This window comes from Zootoca vivipara, chromosome 2, assembly GCF_963506605.1.
Source record: "Zootoca vivipara chromosome 2, rZooViv1.1, whole genome shotgun sequence".
Taxonomy (NCBI): Eukaryota; Metazoa; Chordata; class Lepidosauria; order Squamata; family Lacertidae; genus Zootoca; species Zootoca vivipara.
In genome coordinates this window covers 70,797,256-70,823,685 of record NC_083277.1, presented here as the reverse complement: position 1 = coordinate 70,823,685, position 26,430 = coordinate 70,797,256, and the positions used below count along the sequence as shown (strand labels likewise).

Below are 26,430 nucleotides of genomic sequence, written 5' to 3'. Positions count from 1 at the left end.
TCAAAAGCCCTCAAGACCACTGAAATGGTGATTTCCTCTCAAGGAGATACTTCAAAACCCACTACCATTTTTAATAGAATTTTTTAATCTTGTTTTTCTAAGAGCCATATACATTGAAAGCGTGAATGAATGTATTTGTGTTTTGGGCATGAAACATGGCAGTCGGCTATACATTCATTTGATTTGAATAGCACTGTGCTATATCTCAGTGCTTTGCATCCTTTGCTACATGTGCTTTGCATCCTAAAAGTTCCAGGTTAAATCCCTGACATCTTGACATAGATCTGGGAAAGACTCCCTGAAAGTGTTAAACCCTGGAGAGCCACTGCCAGTTGGTGTGAATGGTATTGAACTACATGGACCAATGGTATCACTCAGTATAGCAATTTCCCATGTTCTTAAGAGGACAGTACTATAGTTTAGAACAGGCACCCCCAAACTTCGGCCCTTCAGATGTTTTGGACTACAGTTCCCATCTTCCCTGACCACTGGTCCTGTTAGCTAGGGATCATGGGAGTTGTAGGCCAAAACATCTGGAGAGCCGCAGTTTAGGGATGCCTGGTTTAGAACTTGGGTAATGACAGGGATGAGTAGGAGGAAATGAAACCACATCCAGAAATGGTGCTTGATCCTTCATCCTACCAATTTCCTAGTATGTGTGATGTATGTTTTTTTGTTTTTGTTTTGTCAAATGAAGGTAGAATGACTTTTAAAGATTTGGTTACAGGTAGGTAGCCGTGTTGGTCTGGATCGAAGTAAAATAAAAAAAATTCCTTCAGTAGCACCTTAAAGACCAACTAAGTATTGAACTACATTGAACTTAGTTGGTCTTTAAGGTGCTACTGAAGGAATTTTTTTTATTTTAAAGATTGATATGTAAACTTCTGCCTTTGGGCAAAATTCTAAGTGTTTCAGAATAAATGTTCTCATTGTCATAGAACATGTCAGGTATTGATAGTTGCTGGCTTCTCTTGATAGTTCTTCTGTTATTAATTCAACACCTGTAAGTCTTGTGTTGAGATGCAGGCAATAAACCTTAATATGAATGCATCAGAGTTACTATGTAAGCTACAGTATGCAATCATTTTTATTGTTTCTGTCAGTAATATTTCAGTTTTAGTTAATCATAGTTTTTGATTACTGGAATAGCAGTAAGTATGGTTAGTTTAAATAATCCAGCTTCAGAAACAACAGGTTGAAGGTAGCTTGTTCAGAATTGTTCATCAATGGTCTTCCCCACAATTTGATGTGCCAGACAACACAACAAGCTGATTAGCTATACAATGGTACCTCGACTTACAAACGACTCGACAACTGAATTTTTTGACTTACGAATGGGCGTAATGGCCGCGCGCTTGCGAATGTCTCGACACCCGGAAAAAAACCGTGGCGGTTTTAGATAGGGATTTTTCGACTTATGAATTTTTAGATAGGGTTGCTTTGACTTGTGAATCTTTCCGTTTTCAATGCATTCCTATGGGAAATCGCGTTTCCAATGGCGTTTTTTGACTTACGAATTTTTCGACTTACGAAGGTGCCTTTGGAACGGATTAAATTCGTAAGTCGAGGCACCACTGTAATTGAAAGTAAAACAAAGAAGTACAGTTTAGTTTATAATACTAACTTATGTAGATACACTGTGTTCTGTGCTTCTTAGAATTTCTTAGTTTGCAATTCTGTGTATACTTCGGAGTAAGCACAATGGAAATAAGTGGGATTTACTTCGAAGTGAATGTGTATAGGGTCATGTATATGCTGTTGCTCCCCCCTCACCTGATTCTCAACATTAATCTGGTTTTCTTAGTGAAAAATTAGTAGTTTTGAATTGCAGAATTCAATCAGGCAATCAAATAATTTGTGGCTCTTTACCTAGAACCACAGGCTTCACAGTTGCAAGTTGCTGCCTTCTCTGCTTCACTGTGTTAATTGCATGCTATTCAGGACGCACAGTTCCACCCCAACTTTAGCACCAAAATATATCAGTATCGAACCAGACCTCCCACTGCGTTGCCTTCCCACATCAAGAAATGAAAAGCCCAAATATAACCCATCTTCATGTATTTAATATCAAGTACTAGGATAACCATACTATTAAAGTTACAGTATGCAATATAGAATATTGGGACGCGGGTGGCGCTGTAGGTTAAACCACAGAGCCTAGGGCTTGCCAATCAGAAGGTCGGCGGTTTGAATCCCCGCAACGGGGTGAGCTCCTGTTGCACGGCCCCAGCTCCTGCCAACCTAGCAGTTCGAAAGCACATTGAAGTGCAAGTAGATAAATAGGTACCACAACAGCGGGAAGGTAAACAGCGTTTCCGTGTGCTGCTCTGGTTTGCCAGAAGCGGCTTTGTCATGCTGGCCACATGACCTGGAAGCTGTACGCCGGCTCCCTCGGCCAATAACGTGAGATGAGCGCCGCAACCCCAGAGTCGGTCACAACTTGACCTAATGGTCAGAGGTTCCTTTACCTTTACCTTATGCAATATAGCATACTGCAGTAAAGTACTGTATGCAATAAATCTGTTGTTGCATGTGTTGAAACTACTTCATCTTGGTTTTGAGTTATATTTGGAAGTCACCTTACTTCAGATGACTGTTTCTCATTTCTTCATTAACAATGATTTAGTCTTGCAGCTTTAAAATAAATACTGTAAGTAGAGTTTAATTTTTCAAAATCAACCTTTCAATAGATGATGGCAGTGAAAGAGTGTACCGGTATTTAACTCTGGTTTTAACACTTACTGTGTCACCTCATTTGATCTTCAGTGGTGTTTATCCTTCTACCTTCCAAGTATATTTGCCTGAGGACAAGCTTAAGGTTTGAAAAGTCACCTCCAATGTTGGTTTCTAAAGATAATTTGCTTTCTAAAGCTTTTGCTTTTGTTATAAAGCTTCTAATTTAGTAAATAACTGTTGCCATTTTGCCTGCTTAAAGGTTAATTAAAGTTACTAAGTTGTTTGCCTTTCAAATAATACTTTTTAATATAAAAGCTAAATATAGCTAGAGCAATTTCATGATTTCCTAATGCATTCTGTCATTAATATGCATAGTAATATTTCGCATTCTGGAAAAATGGTGCATTCTGTTTAAAAATGCTGGGTTGTACCCAACACTGGTATTCCGCAGACTTCCACTTGCACAACAAAGTTTTCCCCTTCTCTCCTCCTCCTTGCAGCCCTGGCATACCCTCCACATCCGCTCTAGTGGGTTGCAGTACCCTCTGGAGAATATTTTGATGGTGTGTGGGGAGGGGAGGGGAGGGGAAGTCCCATTATGTGATAATAATGCTGCACACTAAGCATTAGATATAATCCATTACTTATATTCTAGTTTATAAAGGAAGGTGTTACTGAGAAGGCAAGGGATTATACAAAATATGTAAAGTGAGATTTATTCCACTAGCTGTTAATGGTTAGGCAAGATTCTGTTTTGTGATGAACTTTTGTGAGCTTTCCAGAACCTTTGAGAGTTTACTTGGCTCAATCTGTAACAGGGAGGAGTGGATTGACTATAAATATTCTGTGAAATAAGCCATCAGACAGATTTTTCTTGTGAAGAAGCTCTTCACTGTGCCCCATCAAGTGGTTATTAGTGGCAGTTAAACTTATTGCTCTGCAAATCTTGGAGCGGGCGCATACCTATGTGTTTAGAAGATACTGCAGATTAAATAATCTCTCTTTATAAAAGGAGTGGGGAACTGAGGGCTGCATTTTCTCATGGAAGAACTTCTGGGGGCTTCATGCCACTGATGGATGAGGCCAGAGGCAAAAATGGATTGTGACTCTTGTCTTCTATAGTAGGCTACTATCCAGTCACACAAAAGTCAGAGGTTCTATACCCACCCACTCACACCCTCCATCTAGGTTACCAAGAAGCATTATTAGAAGTCAAGGGCATATTCCAGCCAGGCAGAAGCACTCAAATGTGGGTGCAGAGCAGGCCTGGGGAGGGGTGTAGACTGGGGAGAGGGACTTGCCCAGGATGAATGCCAAGGGTGAGACAGAGGCTTAGAGGGCTATATTTGGCCTCTGGGCCTACGGTTCCCCACCCACACTGTATAAGGTAAGTGAATTTCATGGAGATTCCACAACTTAACATCCTTCTGCTTATAACAGACTGACAGCCTAGGCAGAAGTCAAACTATTGTGAAAAAAGTGTTAATTGAAGTTGACCTAAGAGGTATCCAGCTTTGTGATCAGAAGTGTACTCATCTACTGAAGGTTGCAGGACTCAGGAAAGGCCCAGTATGTGACACGGGCTGCAGTGGGAGGGGGCAATGACCAAAAATTAGATGGAGGCAGGTTGCACATGGTATCGCTCTAGAGGACTTTTGGGAAAGAAAACTGGTGGCCGTTGTGAATTAACCCCCCCTTCCAAATTTGTTGTCTACCCTGCCCTCACCTTGGAAATCCAAACTAAAATTCAGCCCTAATTGAAAGTAAGGCAGTGTTCTGAACATGATACAATCTTAGTGTGACTTTGCACTCAGCACACCGCGTTCACAAACTTTCTTGTAAGTAGAATCTTATTTCTTAACTTAGATGCTTCATTGACCTTAAGGGGAATCCTTTTAGATTTATGGCTTATACAGTGGTACCTCTACTTATGAATTTAATGCGTTCCAAACGCACATTTGTAAGTAGAAAAAAATTGTAAGTTGAATCCCGTAGGAATGCATTGGGAGAAAAAATTCGTAAGTAGAAAAAATCCTATCTAAAAATTCGTAAGTAGAAAAAATCCTATCTAAACCGCATCCAAGATGGCGGACGAAGCTCCATTCGTAAGTAGAAACATTCGTAAGTAGAGGTACCACTGTATTTAGAGCAGTAGGTCAAATTAAAGCAGTGTTCTGTTATGTCAGATGTCAGTAAGCCTGTTTTATAAGGGAAACCTTCCAAGTTCTTAACCCAAAAGGATGAGAAGCTCCAATTCAGGGAGGAAGTGTAGGCATTTTTAGAGGTTGTTGTAAATTTGGAGATGTTTACTGAAATGTGTATTTAGAGTAGAAATGTCATTTTTAGGGAACCTAGAAACAGCAAAGCTGAGAGCATGCTACGGAGGATGGACACCAAGGAGGCTCTGTTGGGGACAGAAAGAAAGAAAAATGAGGTAGATCAAACGTAGATGGCAATTGTTGTATATGGGAATGTGTGTTCATAGGCTGGCTGGTGGGAGGTGATTTGAATAACCATAAAAAATAGAAAGCCGAAGTTAATAACTTGTCTAATTTGATAAAAACCTTTGATTCTCTTCTAGATCGGCCTATTTTAATTATGCAGGTAACATGATCTAAGAGTAGGAGTTCGTTTAAATAATGCTTTGTGGTTTTACATATCAAAGTAATTGCATAAGTTTTACCAGTGTCATATCTGTAAGGCAAGTTGTAGTGAGAGGCATTCCCTATCTTAAAAAGAATGCACCAGAGGGTATTAAGGGGGAGGGGGATTCAAAAGACTGTCCAGGGGACAACCCTTCATCAGTTCCTTTACCTCTGTACCATTTAGGTAATCAAATTGTTTTTGTTCATAGCAACATGAACCGTGAAGACCGGAATGCGCTGCGTATCAAAGAAAGAGAGAGGCGTAATCAAGAAATTCAGCAGGGTGAAGAAGCCTTTCCACCTAACTCTCCTCTCTTTGCTGAACCATATAAAGTTGTAAGTGCATGAGGTTTTTTAAAAATGCAGTTTTTATCTCACTCCAAATTAAAATGGTTTGAGTTTTTTTCCTGTAATACAACTTCGGTATCATATGGTTTCATTAAAATATGAAGAAATGTCATTTATATAGTGGTTCCAAGTCTTACATCCTCAAAATTCCTATGATGTAGGCTAGAGTCTACAAGAGACTTGACTGTGGAAAAGATTAAGACCTTGTGCTCTACCGGTAGATCTAGAAAAAATAAAGAAATCTCGGAGTTTTGTTGTTATGATTTGAACATTTTAAAAGTAATATTGCTGAAATATAAGATTACTAGAATTTTATGACTGCTCTGGTTTTAATACAAGGACACTGTATCAACATTTTTTTAAAAAAGAAAGAATTAAATATCTCATTACGCTAATATCAATAACTATCCACACTTGAAACCAGCTTGCAGTTGAACAGCCTAAATGTGAAATTATAGATATGATAAATGTGAATTAGAGCCTTAAAGTATTTGAACAGATAATTGTTATAAAGTACTCTTGCCTTTGTAGTAAAAGAGTAATACAGCATATTAACATTTTTGAGCTTTGTAGACAATAGTCTGTTAATTACAAGTAATTGTTAGAGCTTGATGTTTTTAGTCTAGTGTATGGTTCACTAGTTAATATTGCTAATTTGCTTTGTTCATGCAGTTAAATCTAATTTAGCCATTGTGGGTAAGATTGAAACCAAACTACAAGGAAGACTGGGTTATGAAATACTGTCAGTCTGAGAAATTTGGGTTTTGTTTTGTTTTAAATACTGACTTGTTTTTGTGAGGCTACAAAGTATCCCCGTACATCTCTCTTTCTGGCAACAGATTGGTTAAAGGTTTTTTAAGTTGTGTGTCATTTAGCTTGTGCATTTCACTAACAGTGACATATTTTCTGCATATCCCTGAATTTAAAGTTAACTTGGGCACATGTTTCCCTTCCTTCTCAATACCATATATCTTCTCTGTGTTCTTCAAGGTGTGGTTACTGGACAATCAATACCATCTAATTTTGGTCTGTGATTTTTAGTAGTTAGCGACTCATTCAAGGTGCTTGTCTCAAAGTGTGTGCTGTTTATTACAAAAAATACGTATGGTGAAGGGATTTGTGTTAATTAGTAAACGTTTGATATCAGGCAGCCTACAGAATACATTGCTATCCATGGTACGGTGGGGGTGAGGAGACCCGCTGTCTCCTTTGCCATTTGTGTGTACATCAGGTTAAAATTGTTTTCTTTCAGGAGGTGTTTGCATTATGGGCAGGGCTGGCTCTAGGTAGACCCCCGGCGGCGGCACCATGGTGCTGGCCCGCCAGGAGGGCGCCGCGAGCTGCGCCCGCTGGCCGGCCACTCCGCTGGTCCGACAACCGCGCTGTGCCCGCCCGCCGCGGCGCCGCGCAGCACTGCCTGTGGCAGCCGCGCTGCGCCCGCCCGCCCACCGCGCTGGGAAACGGGGCAGGGGGGGCGCTGGAGGGATCCGTCGCTCCACGGCGCCAGGGGCGCTTAAGACGGCCCTGATTATGGGTGCTGTTTTCTGCTCTCTTGTATTTTAATCTATGTTTTAATTTTTTTCGGTTTCATGCTTCATTAATTATTTTTGTAAGCAGCTTTGTGATACATAGTAAAAAGTGTGGTATAAATTTCTTAAATAATAATACATGAAACATGAGGGAAGGAGGGCACAATGACCTGTCTGTCTGATCTTGTTCCTCCTTCAGCCACATTACATTTAAAAATGCCACTTAAGATATCTGTAACACTGCTCTAGTATAGGCGCTTAGCCATGTTATACAGTGGAACCTCGGTTTATGAACACCTCGGTTTATGAATTTTCGGTTTATGAACACCGTGGACCCATCTGGAACGGATTAATTCATTTTCCATTACTTTCAATGGGAAAGTTCACTTCAGTTTATGAACAGACTTCCGGAACCAATTAAACCCATGCTTCAGTTTATGAACGCTTCAGTTTAAGTACTCCGCGGACCCGTCTGGAACGGATTAATCCACTTTCCATTACTTTCAATGGGAAAGTTTGCTTCAGTTTATGAACGCTTCAGTTTAAGTACTCTGCGGACCGTCTGGAATGGATTAATCCACTTTCCATTACTTTCAATGGAAAAGTTCGCTTCAGTTTATGAACGCTTCAGTTTATGAACAGACTTCCGGAACCAATTGTGTTCATAAACCGAGGTACCACTGTATATGGATTGGCCTGGGAAACGGGGGCAGTTCTAGAAGGGCTGAATTCACCTCCTTCTGAATTGACCAGTGCTGGTTTTGACTAACAGTCACTGGACAGAAAGAAAAACTGAAATCTTCCTTGCTTCTTCCATCCTTTAAAAATATTCATAGGAGTAGAAGAAGCTGAAAGAAGGGAAAGTAGTCATTTATGTTTTTAGTCTTGTTTTTTAAAAGTACCTGCATGATGGAAAGTATACAGTACAGTGTACTGAAATACTAAGTAAGAGGAGTGCAGCTTAAATTACCTGATAGGCATGTGAGTAGAGATTATAATAATAAATGAGCTTCAGTTATTTAAGAGGCTTTATTATCTATTAATCTTTATTTCTTGAGTTTTACTACTTTTAAAAGTCTGGTTGGTTTCTAAATGTGCAAAAATCAGTTTTCAAACTGTGTCTTCTAGCATAAGAAGCTTTTAGAGCAGGCACCCCCAAACTTCCGCCTTCCAGATGTTTTGGACCATAATTCCTATCATCCCTGACCACTGGTCCTGTTAGCTAGGGATCATGGGAGTTGTAGGCCAAAACATCTGGAGGGCCGCAGTTTGGGGATGCCTGTTTTAGAGCCTTTCTCATTATGCTCTCAGAGCCATACAAATCCTAAATGAATGTGACGTCTTGGGAATTCCTAAGAAAGCATCCTGAAAGCCTCTGTAAATTGAGATTTTGCCTTTTGGTCCTTTGAACAGTTACTTAGCAGAACCAGGAAAGACCCTTATATATTCTGGTTGAGAGACATGTAGAGGGACCGCTTGTCATGGCCCCTTTGTTTGGTGAATGGTAGAGTTAGAAGGAAAATCTGGTTAGGGTTTTACAGAGAATCATTTTTGCATTACTGGAATGATAAATATACAGTGGTACCTCTAGTTGTGGACTTAATCCGTTTTGGGGTGCCGTTCACACCCCGAAAAGTTTGCAACTAGAGCGCCTCTTCGAAGCATGTGTGTGGCGCAATCGAACACTTCTGCGTGTGCGTGCAGATCGCTACTACGCATGCGCAAAGCGCAGAGATCGCTCTGTGCAGAAGCGATCTCTACACTTTGCGCACGCGTGGGTGGCGAACCCGGAAGTAAACACTTCCAGGTTTGCCACGTTCGTAAGCTGAAGTCCGTAAGAAGAGCAGAACGCAACACGAGGTATGACTGTAATTGGTGATATCCAATGGTGCCAATTCACAAGCGGAACATATTTCTGCAAGAACAGTGTGACTTCTCTCCTCCTACAGCTCCCTGCATGCCCCCCCCCAAGGTCTGCTCTAGAGAGTTGAGGAACCCTCCAGTACATTGGAGAGCACTAAGGCTGCAGGGGAGGACAAAAGAAAGGGGTATTCCACTGGTGCAGTGTTGGATATTTCCTAATGACTACGCTGTTGGATTCCTTAACTGCAAGTGTTGTTTCTGTACTGTAGGGGTGAGGAACCATATCAATGTGGTATCAAAGGAACAACTGGAACCTTAAAGTGAGTTCCCTCTTGTTCCTTTGCTGGAACAAGACATGCTCCAGGAGCAGCAAGTAGTTTGCATTGAAACCACAGCTAAAATGGGAGACTTTAGTTGAATGGGAGACAGTTAGTTGAAACTGCTTCCTGCTGCTAAATCAAGCCCCTTTTAAAGCGCACTGGGAGCACATATTCAGAGGGGCTCACCTTTGACTAACAGATGGGTAGCCCCACCCACAACTCAGATTTAGCTGGGGGGTGGGTGGGTACAGCAGATACTGATCTAGACTGCTGGGGAAAACAGTCTGCCACCCCTGCTGTATAGGATGTCAGTATGATATGAAAATATTCTTCTGTTTTAGAAAAGAGATGTTTCTAATATATTATTTATACTGCACATCTGAACTGAGGCTTCTTTTGAGCTTTCCAAAGGAAAGGACTTTCACAGGAGTGGAATAAATTGTAATTTAATAAACAACCAGTCATTGCTGGATCTTGAATATTTTTGTCATGAATATGGAGTTTGTGGAGTATTCCATCTTCTAGTAAGAAACAATATGATTCAATATGATTGAAGAGCTAGATATAATTTATATTGGTTTTAGTAATAAACAATAGAGGGAGCCTCATCAGTTAATTAAACTTTAGTTTACTGGTGGCAATTAATCAATAAAAGTGCACAGTACTGTTAGTATATTCATGACAAAATGAATTTTGGTGAAATCAGTAAGCATTAGCCATTGTGGATGGCGGATTAAGTGGTTCCCAAGTTAATTTTATTTTCGGTGCAAAATAAAGACTGACCGCTTTATTATGTAGATAAATTTCAAATATATGTTATCATAAGGACAATCAGCTGACCCAAAAGTTTAATTGCAGAAGGAGTGTATTTTAAAATAAATGTCTGCATCATGTTTTTGTTCCTTACACAGACCAGCAAAGAAGATAAATTATCTAGCCGTATCCAAAGCATGCTTGGAAACTATGATGAAATGAAGGATTTTATAGGTGACCGGTCCCTCCAGAAGCTTGTTGAAATTCCTAAACCAACAGTACCATCAACAACAGATGAAAAATCAAACCAAAGTTTCTTTGGTGATCAGAGGCACAGTACTGGCTCTCATCAGAGCAGCAAATGGACGCCTGTAGGTCCAGCGCCTAGCACTTCTTCCCAGTCGCAGAAGCGTTCCATAGGTTTACAGAGTGGACATGGTAGCCAGCGCAACAGTGGCAATAACACTAGCAGTGGTGGGCAAAGGCATGAGCGTGACTCGTATAGCAGTAGTGGGAGCAGCAGTAGCCGTAAAAAAGCCCAGCATGGATCTGAACATTCAAAGTCCCGTTCTTCCAGCCCTGGAAAACCACCTGCTGTTTCTTCTCTGAACTCCAGTCATTCCAGGTCTCATGGAAATGATCATCACAGCAAGGAACATCAGCGCTCCAAATCTCCGCGAGACCCTGATGCCAACTGGGACTCACCCTCCCGTGTACCTTCCTTTTCTAGTGGTAGTCAGGCTTTCCCTCCTTCACTTATGTCTAAATCTAACACAATGTTGCAGAAGCCTACTGCCTATGTAAGGCCTATGGATGGTCAGGAGTCCATGGAACCAAAGCTATCTTCTGAACACTACAGTAGCCAGACACATAGCAACAATATGAATGAACTGAAACCTGGCAAAGCACATCTAACAAAGCTGAAAATTCCGTCTCAGCCGCTTGATGTAAGTTGCCTAATATATATATATGTATATATTAAAGCTCATTTGCGCTTATTCCATGGATAAGAGAGACTGATTAGAAAAATACTTTTATTGACATCTGAGTCGTATGTAAGGAACACACCTAACTAAAATGCAAGAATTTCTTTCAATTTCAGTTTCTTTGACAATTGAAGGATTTGTAGCTTTCTGATCTGCCAAGATTATAATAACTGGGCATTTATGCTGGACTGGCCCAGCACATGTTTTTGCTTTCAGCTTTAAATAAACACTAATGTGACATTATTATTATTATTATTATTATTATTATTATTATTATTTTATTTATAACTCAGGCTGAGGATCTGCTCAGTCATAGTGGAAAATAACATTGTGCTAAATATTAACTTTTAATAACGTTGTTTTATTAACAAGCGTATAGCAGCTTCATCTACTTCCCATTCACAAATGAATGGTTGGAATTCATTGCTTCATTAATGGACTTGCACTTGAACAACAGGACTTTCCCTTCCTTTCCTTCCTCTGCAAGCCCCGCCCCCTCCGGTGCCCAAAACACTTTCCTGGAGGGTTTCCAGGCTTTGAGGGGGAGTTCAGGAGACTGCAGGGGCAAATGAAGTCGCATTGCACAAGCAAACGTCCATTCTGCTCACACACAGACAGTATTGGATACAACCCTCCCACTTGGCCATACTCAGAGCAGAATAATTGAAAACAGTGTAATTGAACTATTAAAGGTTAATTTGAATAGATTTCAGTGGGTCAACTATGGATATAACAGACTTGGATATAACACCCCATTTGAAAAGAAAAAATGAGAGAATGTGTCCTGTCATTGTTCTGTAATGTCTTGCACTTTAAGATATAATTAAGATGCTATCTGATATTTAATTTCAAGTATGAAACAGTATTCATATGGGCATTTAATTCTTCATAGATTACTTTTTCCTTTTTCCTTTTTTTGTGCTGGATCTGACAGTGCAAAAAGAAATGGATATGAGAAACTGGGTTCTACCAAAACATTCATGGAACAGGAACATTAAAATTACATTGCTTAGATTACCATTTTTCTCAAAAAATAAAAAGTTAACAATAGTTTCTCTCAGCTGCATACATTTTAGGGAACTTTTATGAGAAATACAAAGGTGTGAACAAGTTATGAAAAGATGTTTGTGGATCTACCGTGTTTCCCCTTTTTTAAGACACCGTCTTATAACTTTTTTCCCTCAAAAAAACACAGGGTGGCTTACTTTCAGTGGGATGTCTTATTTTTATTGCATCAGTATGGTACGGTACAGCAATCTACATTTATTCAATTAAAATTAAGTCATCTTCTTCTGGAGCATACAACAATCAACATTTATTCAATTATAGTTAAGTCGTCTTCTTCTGGAACATCATCATAACACTCCAAACCCGGAATTCCATCCTTCATTTCTTGCAATTCCAGTTCCTTTAGAACCATTGGCCCCAATCTTTCATGTTGAGCGATAGAGCTCTCAGTAAATGAGCACCTCTTATCCAGGTAACCTGCTCGGAGTGCATTGGCAACAACACTTTCAGTGATTTTATCCCATGAATTCTTCACCCAATTCACGACCTCTTGCAGGTTAGGTTTCACAAAGTTTCCACGCTGATTTCTTGTCATTCTATTTTCAATGTAGTCGTTGATTTCCATACGCAAATGGTCTTTGAATGGCTTGTTTATTGCAATATCAAGAGTCTGCAGATAGGCAGTCATTCCTGCAGGAATCATTATTTGATCTATTCTTCTCTCTGCAAGGAACTTCTTCATGTCTTTAGCGCGGTGAGTGCTGGCTGAATCCCAGACTAGCAGACCTCTTTGACCACCTCGCGTAACAAGTGGCAGCATTAAATCAAGCCACCTCCTTATAACTGCTTGTGTGCACCAGGCTTTTTCGGATTCCAGAACATAAATGCCAGAAACACGTTCAATCTTATCTTTCTTGCCCTTAGCGATGATAACAGGTGTGGCTTTCTTTCCATCCAGACGAATTGCCAAAATACAGGTAACTCGAGAACTTTCATGACCAGTGGAGGGAACGTAGATTGAGGAGGCACCCCTCTGTTCAATTGTTGTTTGGGCTCCTTGGCCCATAAACACTGCAGTTTCATCCATAGCAATCATGTTGCAAAGTTGGTATTTAGAAAAGTCGATGCCATCAACAAAGGACTTGAATGCAAGTGCTCGCTTAACAACTTCAGCATCTTCCAACCTAAACAGTGTTGTTGATTTTCTGAGAGACAGTTCATATCGCTGAAGGAAGCCATCCAGCCAGTGTTGTGATGCTTTGAATTCAGGGGATACTTCAAATTGTGATGCCATTGCTAGGGCAAATGCTTGAATATCAGCCCTGCGCACAACCAAAGCCTTTGCTCTCCTTTCAGCGATCCACTCACTGATCATGTCTTCCAGCTCAGGAACTGAAGGTTGCCGACCTGCACCACACTTACGCTTCTTAGCATTTCCTATGACCACCTGTAGACTGAGGTTATCGTATTCTGCCCGCCATTTTTGGACCATTCGGATATCCAAATTCTTCTCCTTGCAGAAAGCTGTAAGATTCTTGCCCTGGGAGTCCTCCACAATTCCTTTCTTGTACTCAACTGTATAGCTCCTTCTTTTTGCAGCCATATTGTCTGGGGGTTGTTTCTGGCTGGTTATGGGGGGATAGAGAAAAATGTTAAATGGCTGCTTTTAGGTGTCCAGAAATGGCTAAAAAGATTAAATTTTGGCACCTCAGGACAGGGGACTCAAGAGCATATTGCAATTTTAAGTTTGGCACAATTAAAGTGGATTAAAGAGCTGAGTTGTCCTAGTGCAACAAAACCACTTTGTTGTTTTTATTGGAACTTTGTGTTGTTTGGAAACTTGAAATCCACTGAGAACTGTGGGATGAACAAATTGTCAATGGAAAAACCTGCAAACACCCTCCACAAGCAAGTTGGAATGAATGCTTGCTCAATGAAGTCTGGATGATAAAGACTAAAAGCTTTGAGTTTGAATGCCAACAAACAGGTCATATGGAAAAGCCCTTGGTTGTTTTTTAAAATAAATGGAAGAGGGAGGGGAGGAGAGAAGCTTCCCTGTCCTCCTCCATAAAGATCTGTTTCCTCGGCAGATTTTTAAGGAATCACCCCTCCTTCAGCCACAAACACCAGTGGCTGGGCAGGGATAAGCAGGAGGAAATCTGCCTTCAGGCAAAGCTGCCTTGATAAACGCAAGGAGGGAGAGGGAAAAAAACTTCTCTGTCCTCCATAAGGATCGTTTCCTCGGCAGATTTTTAAGGAATCACCCCTCCTTCAGCCACAAACACCAGTGGCTGGGCAGGGATAAGCAGGAGGAAATCTGCCTTCAGGCAAAGCTGCCTTGATAAACGCAAGGAGGGAGAGGGAAAAAAACTTCTCTGTCCTCCATAAGGATCGTTTCCTCGGCAGATTTTTAAGGAATCACCCCTCCTTCAGCCACAAACACCAGTGGCTGGGCAGGGATAAGCAGGAGGAAATCTGCCTTCAGGCAAAGCTGCCTTGATAAACGCAAGGAGGGAGAGGGAAAAAAACTTCCCTGTCCTCCATAAGGATCGTTTCCTCGGCAGATTTTTAAGGAATCACCCCTCCTTCAGCCACAAACACCAGTGGCTGGGCAGGGATAAGCAGGAGGAAATCTGCCTTCAGGCAAAGCTGCCTTGATAAACGCAAGGAGGGAGAGGGAAAAAAACTTCCCTGTCCTCCATAAGGATCGTTTCCTCGGCAGATTTTTAAGGAATCACCCCTCCTTCAGCCACAAATCAGCTGGGCAAGGAGGAGCAGGAGCAAAGCGATCCTTGGGGCAATGCTACCTTAAAAAAACGGGAGGAGGGAAAGAAGGAGAGAAGCTTCAAAAGCGCCAAGTTCTCAACAGGGGTTCCTTACAGTTTTTATCTCCTATATTTATCTCCTTGCACGCGACAGTGCTTCTCGCTCCTTCAGTCGTCTTTGTCGGCAAGTTTCCTCTGAGTCCCGGTGGCGGCAGGGCTCGGGCAAGAGGAGTCTTTTTTTTTCCCCACCTCTCGCTCTCTGGCTCCCTGCACGCTAGAAGCAGGCTGCAGAACTCCGGCAAGAGGCGCCTTTTTCTCCCGCGCCTCTCGCTGGTTTGCTGCTCCCGGCAGGAACAGGAAGTGGCGTCTTTTTTTCCTCGCCTCTCCCTTTTGTTCTCCCCGCGAGTCAGGAGCAGGCGGGGCAGAACTCCGGCAAGAGGCGTCTCCCTCCCCCCCACGCCTCTACCGGTAGCTGCTTTGCTGGCGATGGGGACAATGGCGGCACTATGGCTTACTTTCAGGGTACGTCTTATTTCTCCTACTTCTAAAAAAACCCTGCCATGTCTTACTTTCTGACTACGTCTTAAAAAAGGGGAAACACGGTATTTTCATCTGCAGTATGAAAACTGCTCTTTGTACCTTAATACTGAATTTGAATCACATCTTAAGTAATTTTAGAATAATTGAATTTTCTAGAAGTTTTATACCGTAACACTGAAGTACAAATATGCCAGTTAAATTCTGATCATTCATTTGTAGGCATCAGCATCCAGTGACATGAGCAGTGTGGATGAAATTCTCAAAGTAAGTTGTTCTCTTATTCTGGCTTTTGAGATTTTCTTGCTTAAATGTGTTGATTTTTTAAAAATCCAAAATCAATTGCCCCAGTATATTGCTTAACATTTCATTAAAAAATTATTATCACTTTTCCCCCTCTTCTGTGTACCATTGGTATCCACCAGTTTGTTCTCTATTTTTAATAATACTTTCAGTTTATTTTTCTGAAGTCTTTGTATATATTTTTAAAGAATATTTTCCTGTATATGCAAATCAATATGTTTTGTTATTGTATTTTCCCTTCAGAAATTAAATAAAAAGGTTATTTACTCAAAAAAGTTTTTGATTGAATATTCTTAGCAGAAAAACATATCAGTATATTAAATTAGCAATAAAACTGATGGATCCAATAAATAGATCTTTTGTTTTCCTTGGAAGGTTTCCTTAGTCAATCAAATAATTTTTGTGGTATCCTACATAAAAATGACATTGACGTAATTCTGAAAGACTAAACGCAGTCAGTCTTGAAAGAAGATTATGTTGTAACTTCCTCTCCACTTACTCCTTCCATTTCTCTCTCATAAACCTAAAGCTTTTAGGCTATTTGGTAAATATAGCAGGTTCATTTAAGATTCTTAATACAAATGAGGTATAATCCGATGGGTGTTACTATTCTGAAGAATGACATATACCAGCAGGACAGTGAGGGAGACAATTCATTCTCTCCTTTGAAGCCCCCCATTTTTGGGGGGAGGGGCGATGACGACAATGATGACTGTCATGGTTAGATAGGAGCAAGGGAGAATGCAAGAAATGGTTATTGAAAATGTCTCCATCTCTTTTTTCCTGATGGATGCCTTTTGTCAGTAGAACAACATCCATTGGATTCCACCCATAGTTGGTTGAATTTATCCCTGTTCGCAAGGCTAACAATTATTTTTAAATTCTCTGATCACAATGTTTTGTTGGGATTGGTCAGTGATAGCATTGTAGTAAAGCAAATACTTCGGCTTGTGCAGCCCCTTGTGCAGCCCCCTACATCCTGCAAAATCCACTTTGGAGCTTTTGGGGAACCTTCCGGTCAATCAGTAGGAAACAGAAGACTGCAGGGGGCAGGAGAAGAGTAAATCTTATTACAGTGGTGCCTTGCTAGACGAATTTAATTCGTTCCACGGGTCTTTTCTTATAATGAAAAATTCGTCTAGCGAATCCCATAGGAATGCATTGAATTTTTTTTTAAAAAAATTGCCCATAGGAACGCATTAATTGAATTTCAATGCATTTCTATGGGAAACCGCGATTCGCTAGACGAATTTTTCGTAAAACGCATTTGTCTAGCGAGGCAACCTCCGCTAGAAAAAACCTTTCATTAAGCGGAAATTTCGTTAAGCAGGGCATTCGTTAAGCGAGGCACTACTGTACATGAATTGGCATCTTTCCCCATTATGTTAATTTAAAACACTTGTAAGTTGTGCTTTTTGGTTTGCATTAAGTTAAAGGTATAATGGTTTCTGGAATCTTTGGTTTGTGTTCCCAACAGGAGATGACCCATATTTGGCCACCGCCATTGACAGCTATTCACACACCTTGCAAAACTGAACCTTCAAAGTTTCCATTCCCAACAAAGGTCAGTGGATAACAGAAAGATCATGATTGCACACAGCAGTTGGCTGATTCTAAAATAAGGAAGCTATCTTTTGTGGATCAAGATTTTCATCATTTAATTATAATTATTACAGCATTGTTCGCTCTTTGTTTTTATTGGCTTTATGTTATATTGTTTGCTTGAAACTTCTGCTTTGGCTTTATTTTTCTTTAACTCTGTTTGCCTTTCATATTGAACTTATTATAATTGTGTCCTGTTCTTTCATCTAGAACAAATTTACATACCCTTTTTAACAGGCATGTTATTTCATGCATTCAGAACATTAGGTCATATGAATTGTTCAAATTCTCTTCCTGTCAGAAAGCTCCAGCTATGCTGTTTCCATACACAATACTTTGTGTTCTTTTAGACATCTTAAAATCTGGTGCAGCCACTTCAACAATAGTGATCCTGGGTTGATTTGTGTGGTTTATCAACAGCAATTTGTATTGAGCAGGTGACTGAATTGATGCTTAAGAAAACCCTTTTCCTGGGTAAACTCTTCTCCCACGAATACCGCAGTAGCTGTCTATATGCATATTGGAGGCTAGAAATGGACTTTAAAATTATTCAAAGAAGGCAGGACTTCTTCAAAATGCTCCTGTTTTGTAGCATTTTTTTTAAAAAAATAGCTGTGCTATTTGCTTTCATTTTTGTTCAGTTCATATATTAGTTTGTGGAGTGATCTCTCCATGTTAAAAGAGATCATGTTGTGGGAAAACTCTTAATATCCTTTGCTTGAAAGACTTTATGACAACACATCAAGAGATTATAGCATGTATTTTTTCAGTACTATGTTTTAACGTATCCTGAGGAGTCAAACATGATACAATTGTATTGTTCTTGGCCCATGGTTTCTAATGGTGCCTAGGGCAAAGGTTTATTACTTACATAAATATGTTACAATTGTACCTCGACTTACAAACGACTCGACAACTGAATTTTTCGACTTACGAATGGGGGTAATGGCCGCGCACTTACGAATGTCTCGACATCCGAAAGGAAACCGCGGCGGTTTTAGATAGGGATTTTTCGACTTAAGAATTTTTCCGTTTCCTATGCATTCCTATGGGAAATCGCGTTTCCAATGGCGCTTTTCGACTTACGGATTTTTAGACCTATGAAGGTGTCTTTGGAACAGATTAAATTTGTAAGTCGGGGCACCACTGTACTTTCATAAACCTAGCGTTTGTTAGTCCTTAATAGACTCTGTTATTCAACTTCAATTTTTCATATAACTCCATGAAGCACTGGCAGTAGTGAATTTCTCAAAGTCATCTTAGATGGTTAGCAGTGGCAATACCTTAGTTTTGTCATTATATTCTTTCTACTGTTCTTGAAAAGGAAAGTCCTAGGTTCATTGGTTCCATGTAATCAAGCACAAACACAGTATGTAGTACCTACATCATTATGACAAATATGAATCACCTCCAGGCACGGAAACTTTTGTAGAGAGACTATTTAGTTGACTATTTAGTCAACTATCATCACTTTAAATCTGATTCATATTCATATTTATTCATATTCAGTGGGTTGCACTTAAGAACATGTTTGGGGACAGCACTGTGTGTGTTCATTTAAAAAAAGGATGAGAAACTTTACCATGTGATCAGTGCCTTAAACCATAGGAAAGAAGGCATCAGCTTTTAGGATTCTCTTGACTCTAAAGTCTGGGGAAGATTCAGATAGGCTTGGATAACACTTCAAAGGAATCGTTGTAGTTTTTTCTAAAATTTAAATAATCAAGCACAACTAAAGCACTTCCTCTTTTAGCAGTCTCTGTTAAACAGATAAGTAACCTTTTTGTATTTTTACAGGAAGCTCAGCAATCTAATTTTGGCACTGGAGAACAAAGTAAGTGTGTGTTTATATTATTTATGTACTGAATTTCTCTGTGTTTTTTAAAAAAAGAATTTACAATAAAATTCTCTTTTAGATGCTTTTCTTGAAGAAAAGTTCTATTGATAGTTTTTCTGGTCTTGTGGCTAGGATGCCTGGCCCAATAAAAGACCTGAATCAGAATGTTAATGTATTCTAATTTTATCTATTTTTTGTGTGTGTGCTTACTGTACTAGGAAGGTATGATTTGAGAATTACTGCTTGTTATTTTTGTTCCCTTTGAAAGTTGTAGCACATTTTGAGAAATCTTTGCCGTTACATTCTGAATGCTTTCATAACTCCTGTTTGTGAGAATTAAGGAAGTTCAGCTGGTTAAGGCACCCTGGAGAATGAGCTTAAAGTAATCTCTAGGTGAGAAGGATAAGCAACAGAACAGCTTCACTTCTAGCTTACTTGTGTTTCCCTTATTGGGACATAACTCAGAGCAGTCCTTGCCTGTCTCAGTAGCTTGTGTGAGACTGTGCCAATTTCTATTATTCTCTGCCCTTGGAGTGCTTCCATTCTTTAAACAAAGGCTGTTCTTTTTAAGAACTGGCTTTCTTCAAAATAATAATTATGACTAGGAATGCAGTCACTGTGAATAAAACGGGACTGCACCATGTAATTCACAACATCTGACTTAATGTCTTCTGTAACTAGGATAACTAATTAATTAAGTAGTAAAAGCATAAGTAGTTATTGATATACTGTGACTCCATTTAGATGGCACAGAGCTGATTGTCAAACCATTACTTTGGCATTTGGGCACATGTCTGTAAGCTTACAAACTACTTCCCCTTCTTCTTCACAGGGTTCTATAGTATGAGATAATTGTTGCTTTGTTACATGTGAATGATGTCTAAATCAGACAAATTGGTTATTTCTAAGATTAACTGGCCTTTATGCCAGCACCAGTTTAAAGTCTTGCCTCTCTTGCTGCTCTTCTTTTATTAGAAGAATTTTACTGGAAAAGTAAACTTGAAAAGGTCACCGGGCCCCAACCTACTATTTGTATTTTACATCAGGACCTCCAACAAATGTGTGCATTGTTTCCTGATCCATAACAAGTGCATCTGTTTCCCCTCCCTCTCAAAAAGCACCACTCTGTTTATATGGCCTGTTGTCAGTTGCTTCCATGTACTTAAGAGATTCCCGAAAATGATCGGCCTTCTTCTGGTGGCAACACAGTTGCTGGATTGACCAATGAATTGCTAACATTGTCCAATTTCTTCAAACCATTGCATGACTCAGCATCCCCAAAGTGTAAACATTTCTCATTGAGATAGCAAAGAAGCTCAAAACAGTTACATTAGGCTGCAGTCCTAACCCTGTTTCCCTAGAAGTAAACCCCATTGATTAAAATAGGATTTACTTCTGAAAAGACATTATTAGACTTGTGATAATAGTTACTAGGTCTGAAGCATGTGATATTTTAACTTTAGGAAACATGATAGGATGAGGTATTTTGAAACGTTGCTTATTACTTTTGCCTTTGAGAACAAAAGGTTCATTACTCACCTTCTGCAAGCAGGGTTGATGATGAAACTCTTGCTAAGATAACAGCATTACTAGCCAAATCATTAAGTAGCTGTGTGAAATAATAAACAGCACATTTTTGTCTGAAACAATATCTACCAGTACTTTATGTTAAGAGAAGCACTCGTTTAAGTTTGTAAAACTAACAAGTCAAACTACTGAATCACTTCCTAGTCTGTGAATGAAGTAGTTGATTTACTGTTAGTCTTTCACTCTCCTTTTTATTTTTATTTTAAGAAATCAGGTAAAAATATAGCTAGAGTAGTAAGTTTAGCATGTAAGTCAGAAAAGAAAGGGCTACTGAATACAGTGGGTTAGCCCAGTCTTGCAGTCCGCATCTGAGTCATGCTTGCCTCCATATATATCATTTGGGTGACATAAATGTTTTTATAACTTAGTGTTCAGCAATTATTTTATCTTTCTCACCTCCAGAAAGATACAATCCTTCATCAAAAACATCTAATGTCCACCAGTCTAAATCGTAAGTATGTCCTATAATTTTCTTTGCAATATTTACAGTAATATTCTGAAAATGTATATATGTATGATAGAAATGGCCATATTGATTCATAGAGATGGAACTGCTACAGACAGAAAATCTATATAGTTGCATCATACATTTCTTTACTTTTAATATGCTCACTTTCAATATATGCTTATGAGTAAATGGGATTCCTTAATCAGGTTAGTACCATAATTCAACATGAAATCAGTGAGTCGTGCTTCTTGATTATTTACTGCACAAGGACTTTCACTTTCACTTGAACTTTATATACCCAGGTGCACTTAATTCTCAGTACTTCACAGCCATAAAAGAACGTGGTTTACACTTGAGGAAGGGGGACTATTATGGTCAAGGCTACACAATTTTTGCTTAGCTTGAGTAGCAAAGCCTAACTTTGCGATCCCCAGGCCCTCCCCATCTGTCCTTTGTTCATGACATTGCTTTGTTCAATGTCAAAGACAATCCCCTCCAATCCAGCTTCAGTTTTGGAGCTGGAGAATAGCCCATTTGAGTTTGTTCCCATAAGGATAGCCTGCTGGACCAGGCCAATGGCTCATCTAATCCAGCATCCTTTTCTCACAGTGGCTAACCAGAAGTCTGTGGGAAACAAGCAGGATCTGAGCACAAGAGCACTCTTCCTCCTATGGTATCCAGCAACTGGTATTCAGTAGCATTACTGCCTCGAGCTGTGGAGGCAGAGCACAGATTGCATATTGAGTATTCCAACAATTGCACTGGGATTCGAAAACAGTTAGATTACCTTGGCAGCCCAGAACAATTGTGCAGTCAGTCTCTCCCCAATTTTGCTCCAAACCTGAAGCTAAGGGAGAGCATAGAATTGATTGAGCACTGGGTTGTTGAGATATACTAAGGACTTTGGTATCCCATCACCAAAAGGATAGCCCTAGTCGTCTTCTGAAAGATCACATCAATTTTTGTCTTGTGCTTCTAAGCTTGAGGATGAACCCCAGCTCCTTTCTAGTTCTAAGCTGGGACCTCTATTGTCATGTTTGCTCAGAAGGTGATGAAAAGCATTCTGAGCAGAATGGCAGACCCCCTAACTGATCTTCAGAAGTATTGAGAGTTAACACACCTCCCTCCCCTGAATTTATCCAACAACTTAACTTGGGAAATAATGTCTAATAATTAGTTTTTGTTGGTAATACTATCCATGTACCCAGTACTATGCAGGGAATAAGAGGGCAAGTCCTTGCTCAAGGAGCTTACAATCTAGAAAAATCCTGTATTTGAAATAAAAACAGAGATGGCATATTTGGCCTTAATAAAACTGACCTCATTTCCTTGCAACTGCAAATTCATTTCATTGAATAATAAGCAACCAGCACTTTTGGAGAGACTCACCTGGAGTGCCCAACTGTCTCTTAGTGCCCCCTTGGTAATCCAACTGCCCTTTAGGGGGAAGTACTGTCCACTTTAGCAGGACGCGGGTGGCGCTGTCGGTTAAACCACAGAGCCTAGGGCTTGCCGATCAGAAGGTCGGTGGTTCGAATCCCCGCAACGGGGTGAGCTCCTGTTGCTTGGTCCCAGCTCCTGCCAACCTAGCAATTTGAAAGCACGTCAAAGTGCAAGTAGATAAATAGGTACCGCTACAGTGGGAAGGTAAATGGCATTTCCGTGCACTGTTCTGGTTCGCCAGAAGCGGCTTTGTCATGCTGGCCACATGACCTGGAAGCTGTACGCCGGCTGCCTCGGCCAGTAAAGCGAGATGAGCGCTTCAACCCCAGAGTCGGTCACGACTGGACCTAATGGTCACGGGTCCCTTTACCTTTACTGTCCACTTTGGGAACCATTGCCTTGATGAACATCATTCTGCTGCATGAATAGTCCTAAACTAGATATAGCAAGCTAACATTGCCAAGCAACTTTTATTTTACTGCAGAACTACCCAGAAGGTTGAATAATTTTAACCGTATTTCTGTTTTCCCCCAGGTGTGAATCAAACCAGACAAAGTAAGATGCTATGTTACTGATGCTTTTAAATTCTTGCTAATGCCAGAATTTTATTTGTATTTAGTTATACGGTATGCAGAATGTTAATTCACATCCGAGCGCTTGGAGAATTCATAGTAAAGCATGAAAGAATTCAAGTTAATATCCTTGAATTATGTTTTTAAAATATAGCAGTGATTCTTAAGCAAATGGTAAAACTAAAAATGACTTACCATTAGTTTATGCCAGAATTTATGAAGCCTACTCTGTATTTCATTTCCCTGTCAACTAACTTTTTGGTGTTGTGTGGTCATGCACAGTCTATACTCTTAAAAGTTCAGTCTTAGGTTTTTTCAAAGTACATTTTGCCTGTGATGTACTGGCCTTTGCACTTGATGACTCCATTTCCAGTCTGGTATTAATGTGTAGTGGTGGTAGTAGCAGCAGCAACAGCAGCACTGCACTGGTGCCTATGAGTTCCCTAACCTTGTTAATTGGGGTAGGATTCTGCTTAATTCAGGCCCACAGTGTGTTCCTCCTTCTCTGCCTATATGTGACTTGCATGGTGCCCCATTCAGTGTTCCTACAGTGATTCAATGTCTTGTGTGTTTTCCTTGTTCCATCAGGACAACTATGCTACTTAATATAACAGCTCTTTGGAGCCTATCATTTTGTCACCCACCACAAGGATGTTAAGTGTATTAATTTCCTCTGTTGCCCTTGTAATGGTGTAAGCACTACAGGATTTTCAGTATGCTTCTTCAATGGAGCGTCAATCCATTATGTAAAGGGAGGAAAATTAATGGCAATAATCACAGATTAGGTTAAATTGTTATGCTAGTACAGTATTATTTGGTAAAAACACTCCAAAACTATTCCTTTTTCTGTTTGTTCCTAGCGTTCTTATAAATGACTTGAAAATCAGCAGCAGTGAAGACAGTGATGGCGAGCAGGTTATTATTGTGTTTTTTTTTAATTTCTGTCCTGCCTTTCTACCAAGCTACACGGGGGATCTGATAGCACCATCAAAATAAAGTAATGCAAAGCACAACATTTAAAAAGGCAAAAACTAAAAATGGATATAAACAAGCAACTAATACACTGTTTTAAAATAGTGTGGGAATTTCAACCCTGGGCACCCAATTCCTAGTCCAATTCTCTTAACAACTACATCATGCTGGCTCTCAGTATTGAGAGTGTAGGAAGGGCTAGCTGGACTGCTTTGCAAGTGAAAGGGAGAAAAATACTTGCAAATGATCATACCAAGTGAGATTCAAAACCTGTGAAACAACATTTGAAATAGTATAACCCTGCTAGGATGGCTGATGGATCTCATATTATGTTTGTCCATAGCTTGCTTGTAAACTTTGGCCAATTATGCAATATTTTTCCTAGTTTTCATTCTTATAGATGGATAATGTTCATGTCAGTGAAAGACAGTAAAATATGTTATTCCAGTACCCTTGCTGAGTGTGTTATACCTGTTACAAGGACACTAATTCTAGTTGGGATCTTTTTTTTTCAATTATAGGATTCTGATAAGACTGTGCCAAGAGGTACACCTGGAAGGTAAATATTGGTTGATACACCTGGCATTATAAAACTATGTTGAACTGGTATTGGTGTAACAATTTAACTGTGGGGAATTAAGACGTCTGTTTAAAGTAAGAGCCAGTTAGGATTTCATCTTCAATTTAATTGCCAGGGCTCTTCAAATGGTTGGGTAAAACATTAAAATATTTCTTAATCTTTCTTCTTTGGCGATCACTTGTAGCCGAGTAAGATTGTCTTCCATAAACACGATTTTATGGGTCCGTAAGTGACTGTGGAGGCCAATTCTGGATCCACACGTCCTTCCACAGTGGGGACATTGGTTTCCAGGTGTGGATTTGCCAAGCGTGCCTTCCTCTTAGCACGTTTCTCCCTTGCGTCCTGAGATTGAGTTTCTTCAAAGCCCATGGCACCTTTGGTAAAGGCTGTTCTCCAACTGGAGCGCTCGTAGCCCAGTGTTTCCCAGTTGTCAGTGCACACATAAAACAAAATCACGCACAGGCGTCTTCCAAAAACCCAACCCATTTGTTAATAGTCTTATGCGTAAACTATTTTATCCATAGTTTGAAAGTAACTATGGATAAAATCCTATAGCTTCATTTGATTTTTGTTCTACCTTTCCCCCCCAGTAATTCTGAACCTTCCCAGCATACAAGTGAAGGAGCTGATAATTCTAGGGATGACTCAAGCAGCCATAGCGGATCTGAAAGCAGTTCTGGTTCAGACTCTGAAAGTGAAAGTAGTTCAAGTGACAGTGAGGCAAATGAGCCATCCCAGAGTGCGTCACCTGAGGTACGATTTTTTTCCTCCCTTGCATCTGGTCTTCTTATTTCCCATATGTGTTTATAGCAAAACAATAATATGACAAAAGGGGGAATATGAATGTTAGAGACTATGCACTGTTTATACCCAGCTTATTAATGTTCATTGATCTTCTTTCATTTTAGAAGTAATCATATCCAATAATTAAGGTGGAACAGGACTTCCTATGTGTTCAGAAGTATACATAGAAACACAATCCAGCATGGCCTCTAAGTTTCTGGGACTTGTGGAATGCTGAGTGCGTTGTCTATAGGGAGATCCTCTGAATTCACACTGAACTCCTGTTCCACCTTGTTGGCCCGTCACAACGAAGCAAATCTCCATTGTTTTCTGTGAGCTGTTTCTTGCTTCTGTCCTTGGGAATGGGACAAAAAGGGGCCAAGGGGACCAGAGGTTAGGTTGTCTGTGAATCATTTAGTCTGCATTCAAGACATGGAATATTACATTGGCGGTTTGGAGAGAAATGTAAGGCAAAGGGCTCATGCCTAGCAGCTTAAGACTATATTGGAGAGGGGGATTAGTGTTGGGGAGCATGTGTGCCATGAGGTTAAAAAATTCCCTTCAATGAACTATGCAGGGTTGTTTCAGGCAGAAGGAGATGAAAATATGAATTCCACCTTTCCCACTCTCTAGGCACCACTACCACCTATAGAACAATAAAACTGTCAGCCAGCCAGAACATGGCTTCTGCTCTGTGCTGGCTGGGGCCTTCATAGTATTCCTATTTAAGGCTCCTGCTAATGTGGTACCCGGGGGTGGGATATCCTTTTTAACATTTTGCTGCAGGGCCTACTTGTTTGTTTTACAGTTAACTAAGTCAGCCATGCAGTTTGACAGTAATCTGCTGCCCTGAGCAGGGGAGCAGTTGATCCC

General features: G+C 40.1%; 1 protein-coding gene across 4 annotated transcripts in view; it reads left to right on the top strand.

Moving 5' to 3' along the window:
- AFF4 (ALF transcription elongation factor 4) overlaps positions 1 to 26,430 on the top strand; it is a 56,196-nt gene that overhangs the window by 8,759 nt on the left and 21,007 nt on the right. Inside the window, exons 2-12 of one of the 4 annotated variants that reach the window (XM_035105382.2) lie at positions 5,023 to 5,110; positions 5,531 to 5,657; positions 10,293 to 11,081; positions 15,653 to 15,697; positions 17,211 to 17,297; positions 19,133 to 19,169; positions 21,162 to 21,210; positions 23,185 to 23,205; positions 24,083 to 24,137; positions 24,716 to 24,753; positions 25,365 to 25,527. In XM_035105382.2, the coding sequence (XP_034961273.1) occupies positions 5,106 to 5,110; positions 5,531 to 5,657; positions 10,293 to 11,081; positions 15,653 to 15,697; positions 17,211 to 17,297; positions 19,133 to 19,169; positions 21,162 to 21,210; positions 23,185 to 23,205; positions 24,083 to 24,137; positions 24,716 to 24,753; positions 25,365 to 25,527 (1,416 nt within the window). In that variant the 5' untranslated portion in view covers positions 5,023 to 5,105. Of the gene's footprint in view, positions 1 to 842; positions 5,111 to 5,530; positions 5,658 to 10,292; positions 11,082 to 15,652; positions 15,698 to 17,210; positions 17,298 to 19,132; positions 19,170 to 21,161; positions 21,211 to 23,184; positions 23,206 to 24,082; positions 24,138 to 24,715; positions 24,754 to 25,364; positions 25,528 to 26,430 lie in introns of those variants that run through there. The other 3 variants (XM_035105380.2, XM_035105383.2, XM_035105381.2) reach the window with 3 other exon arrangements.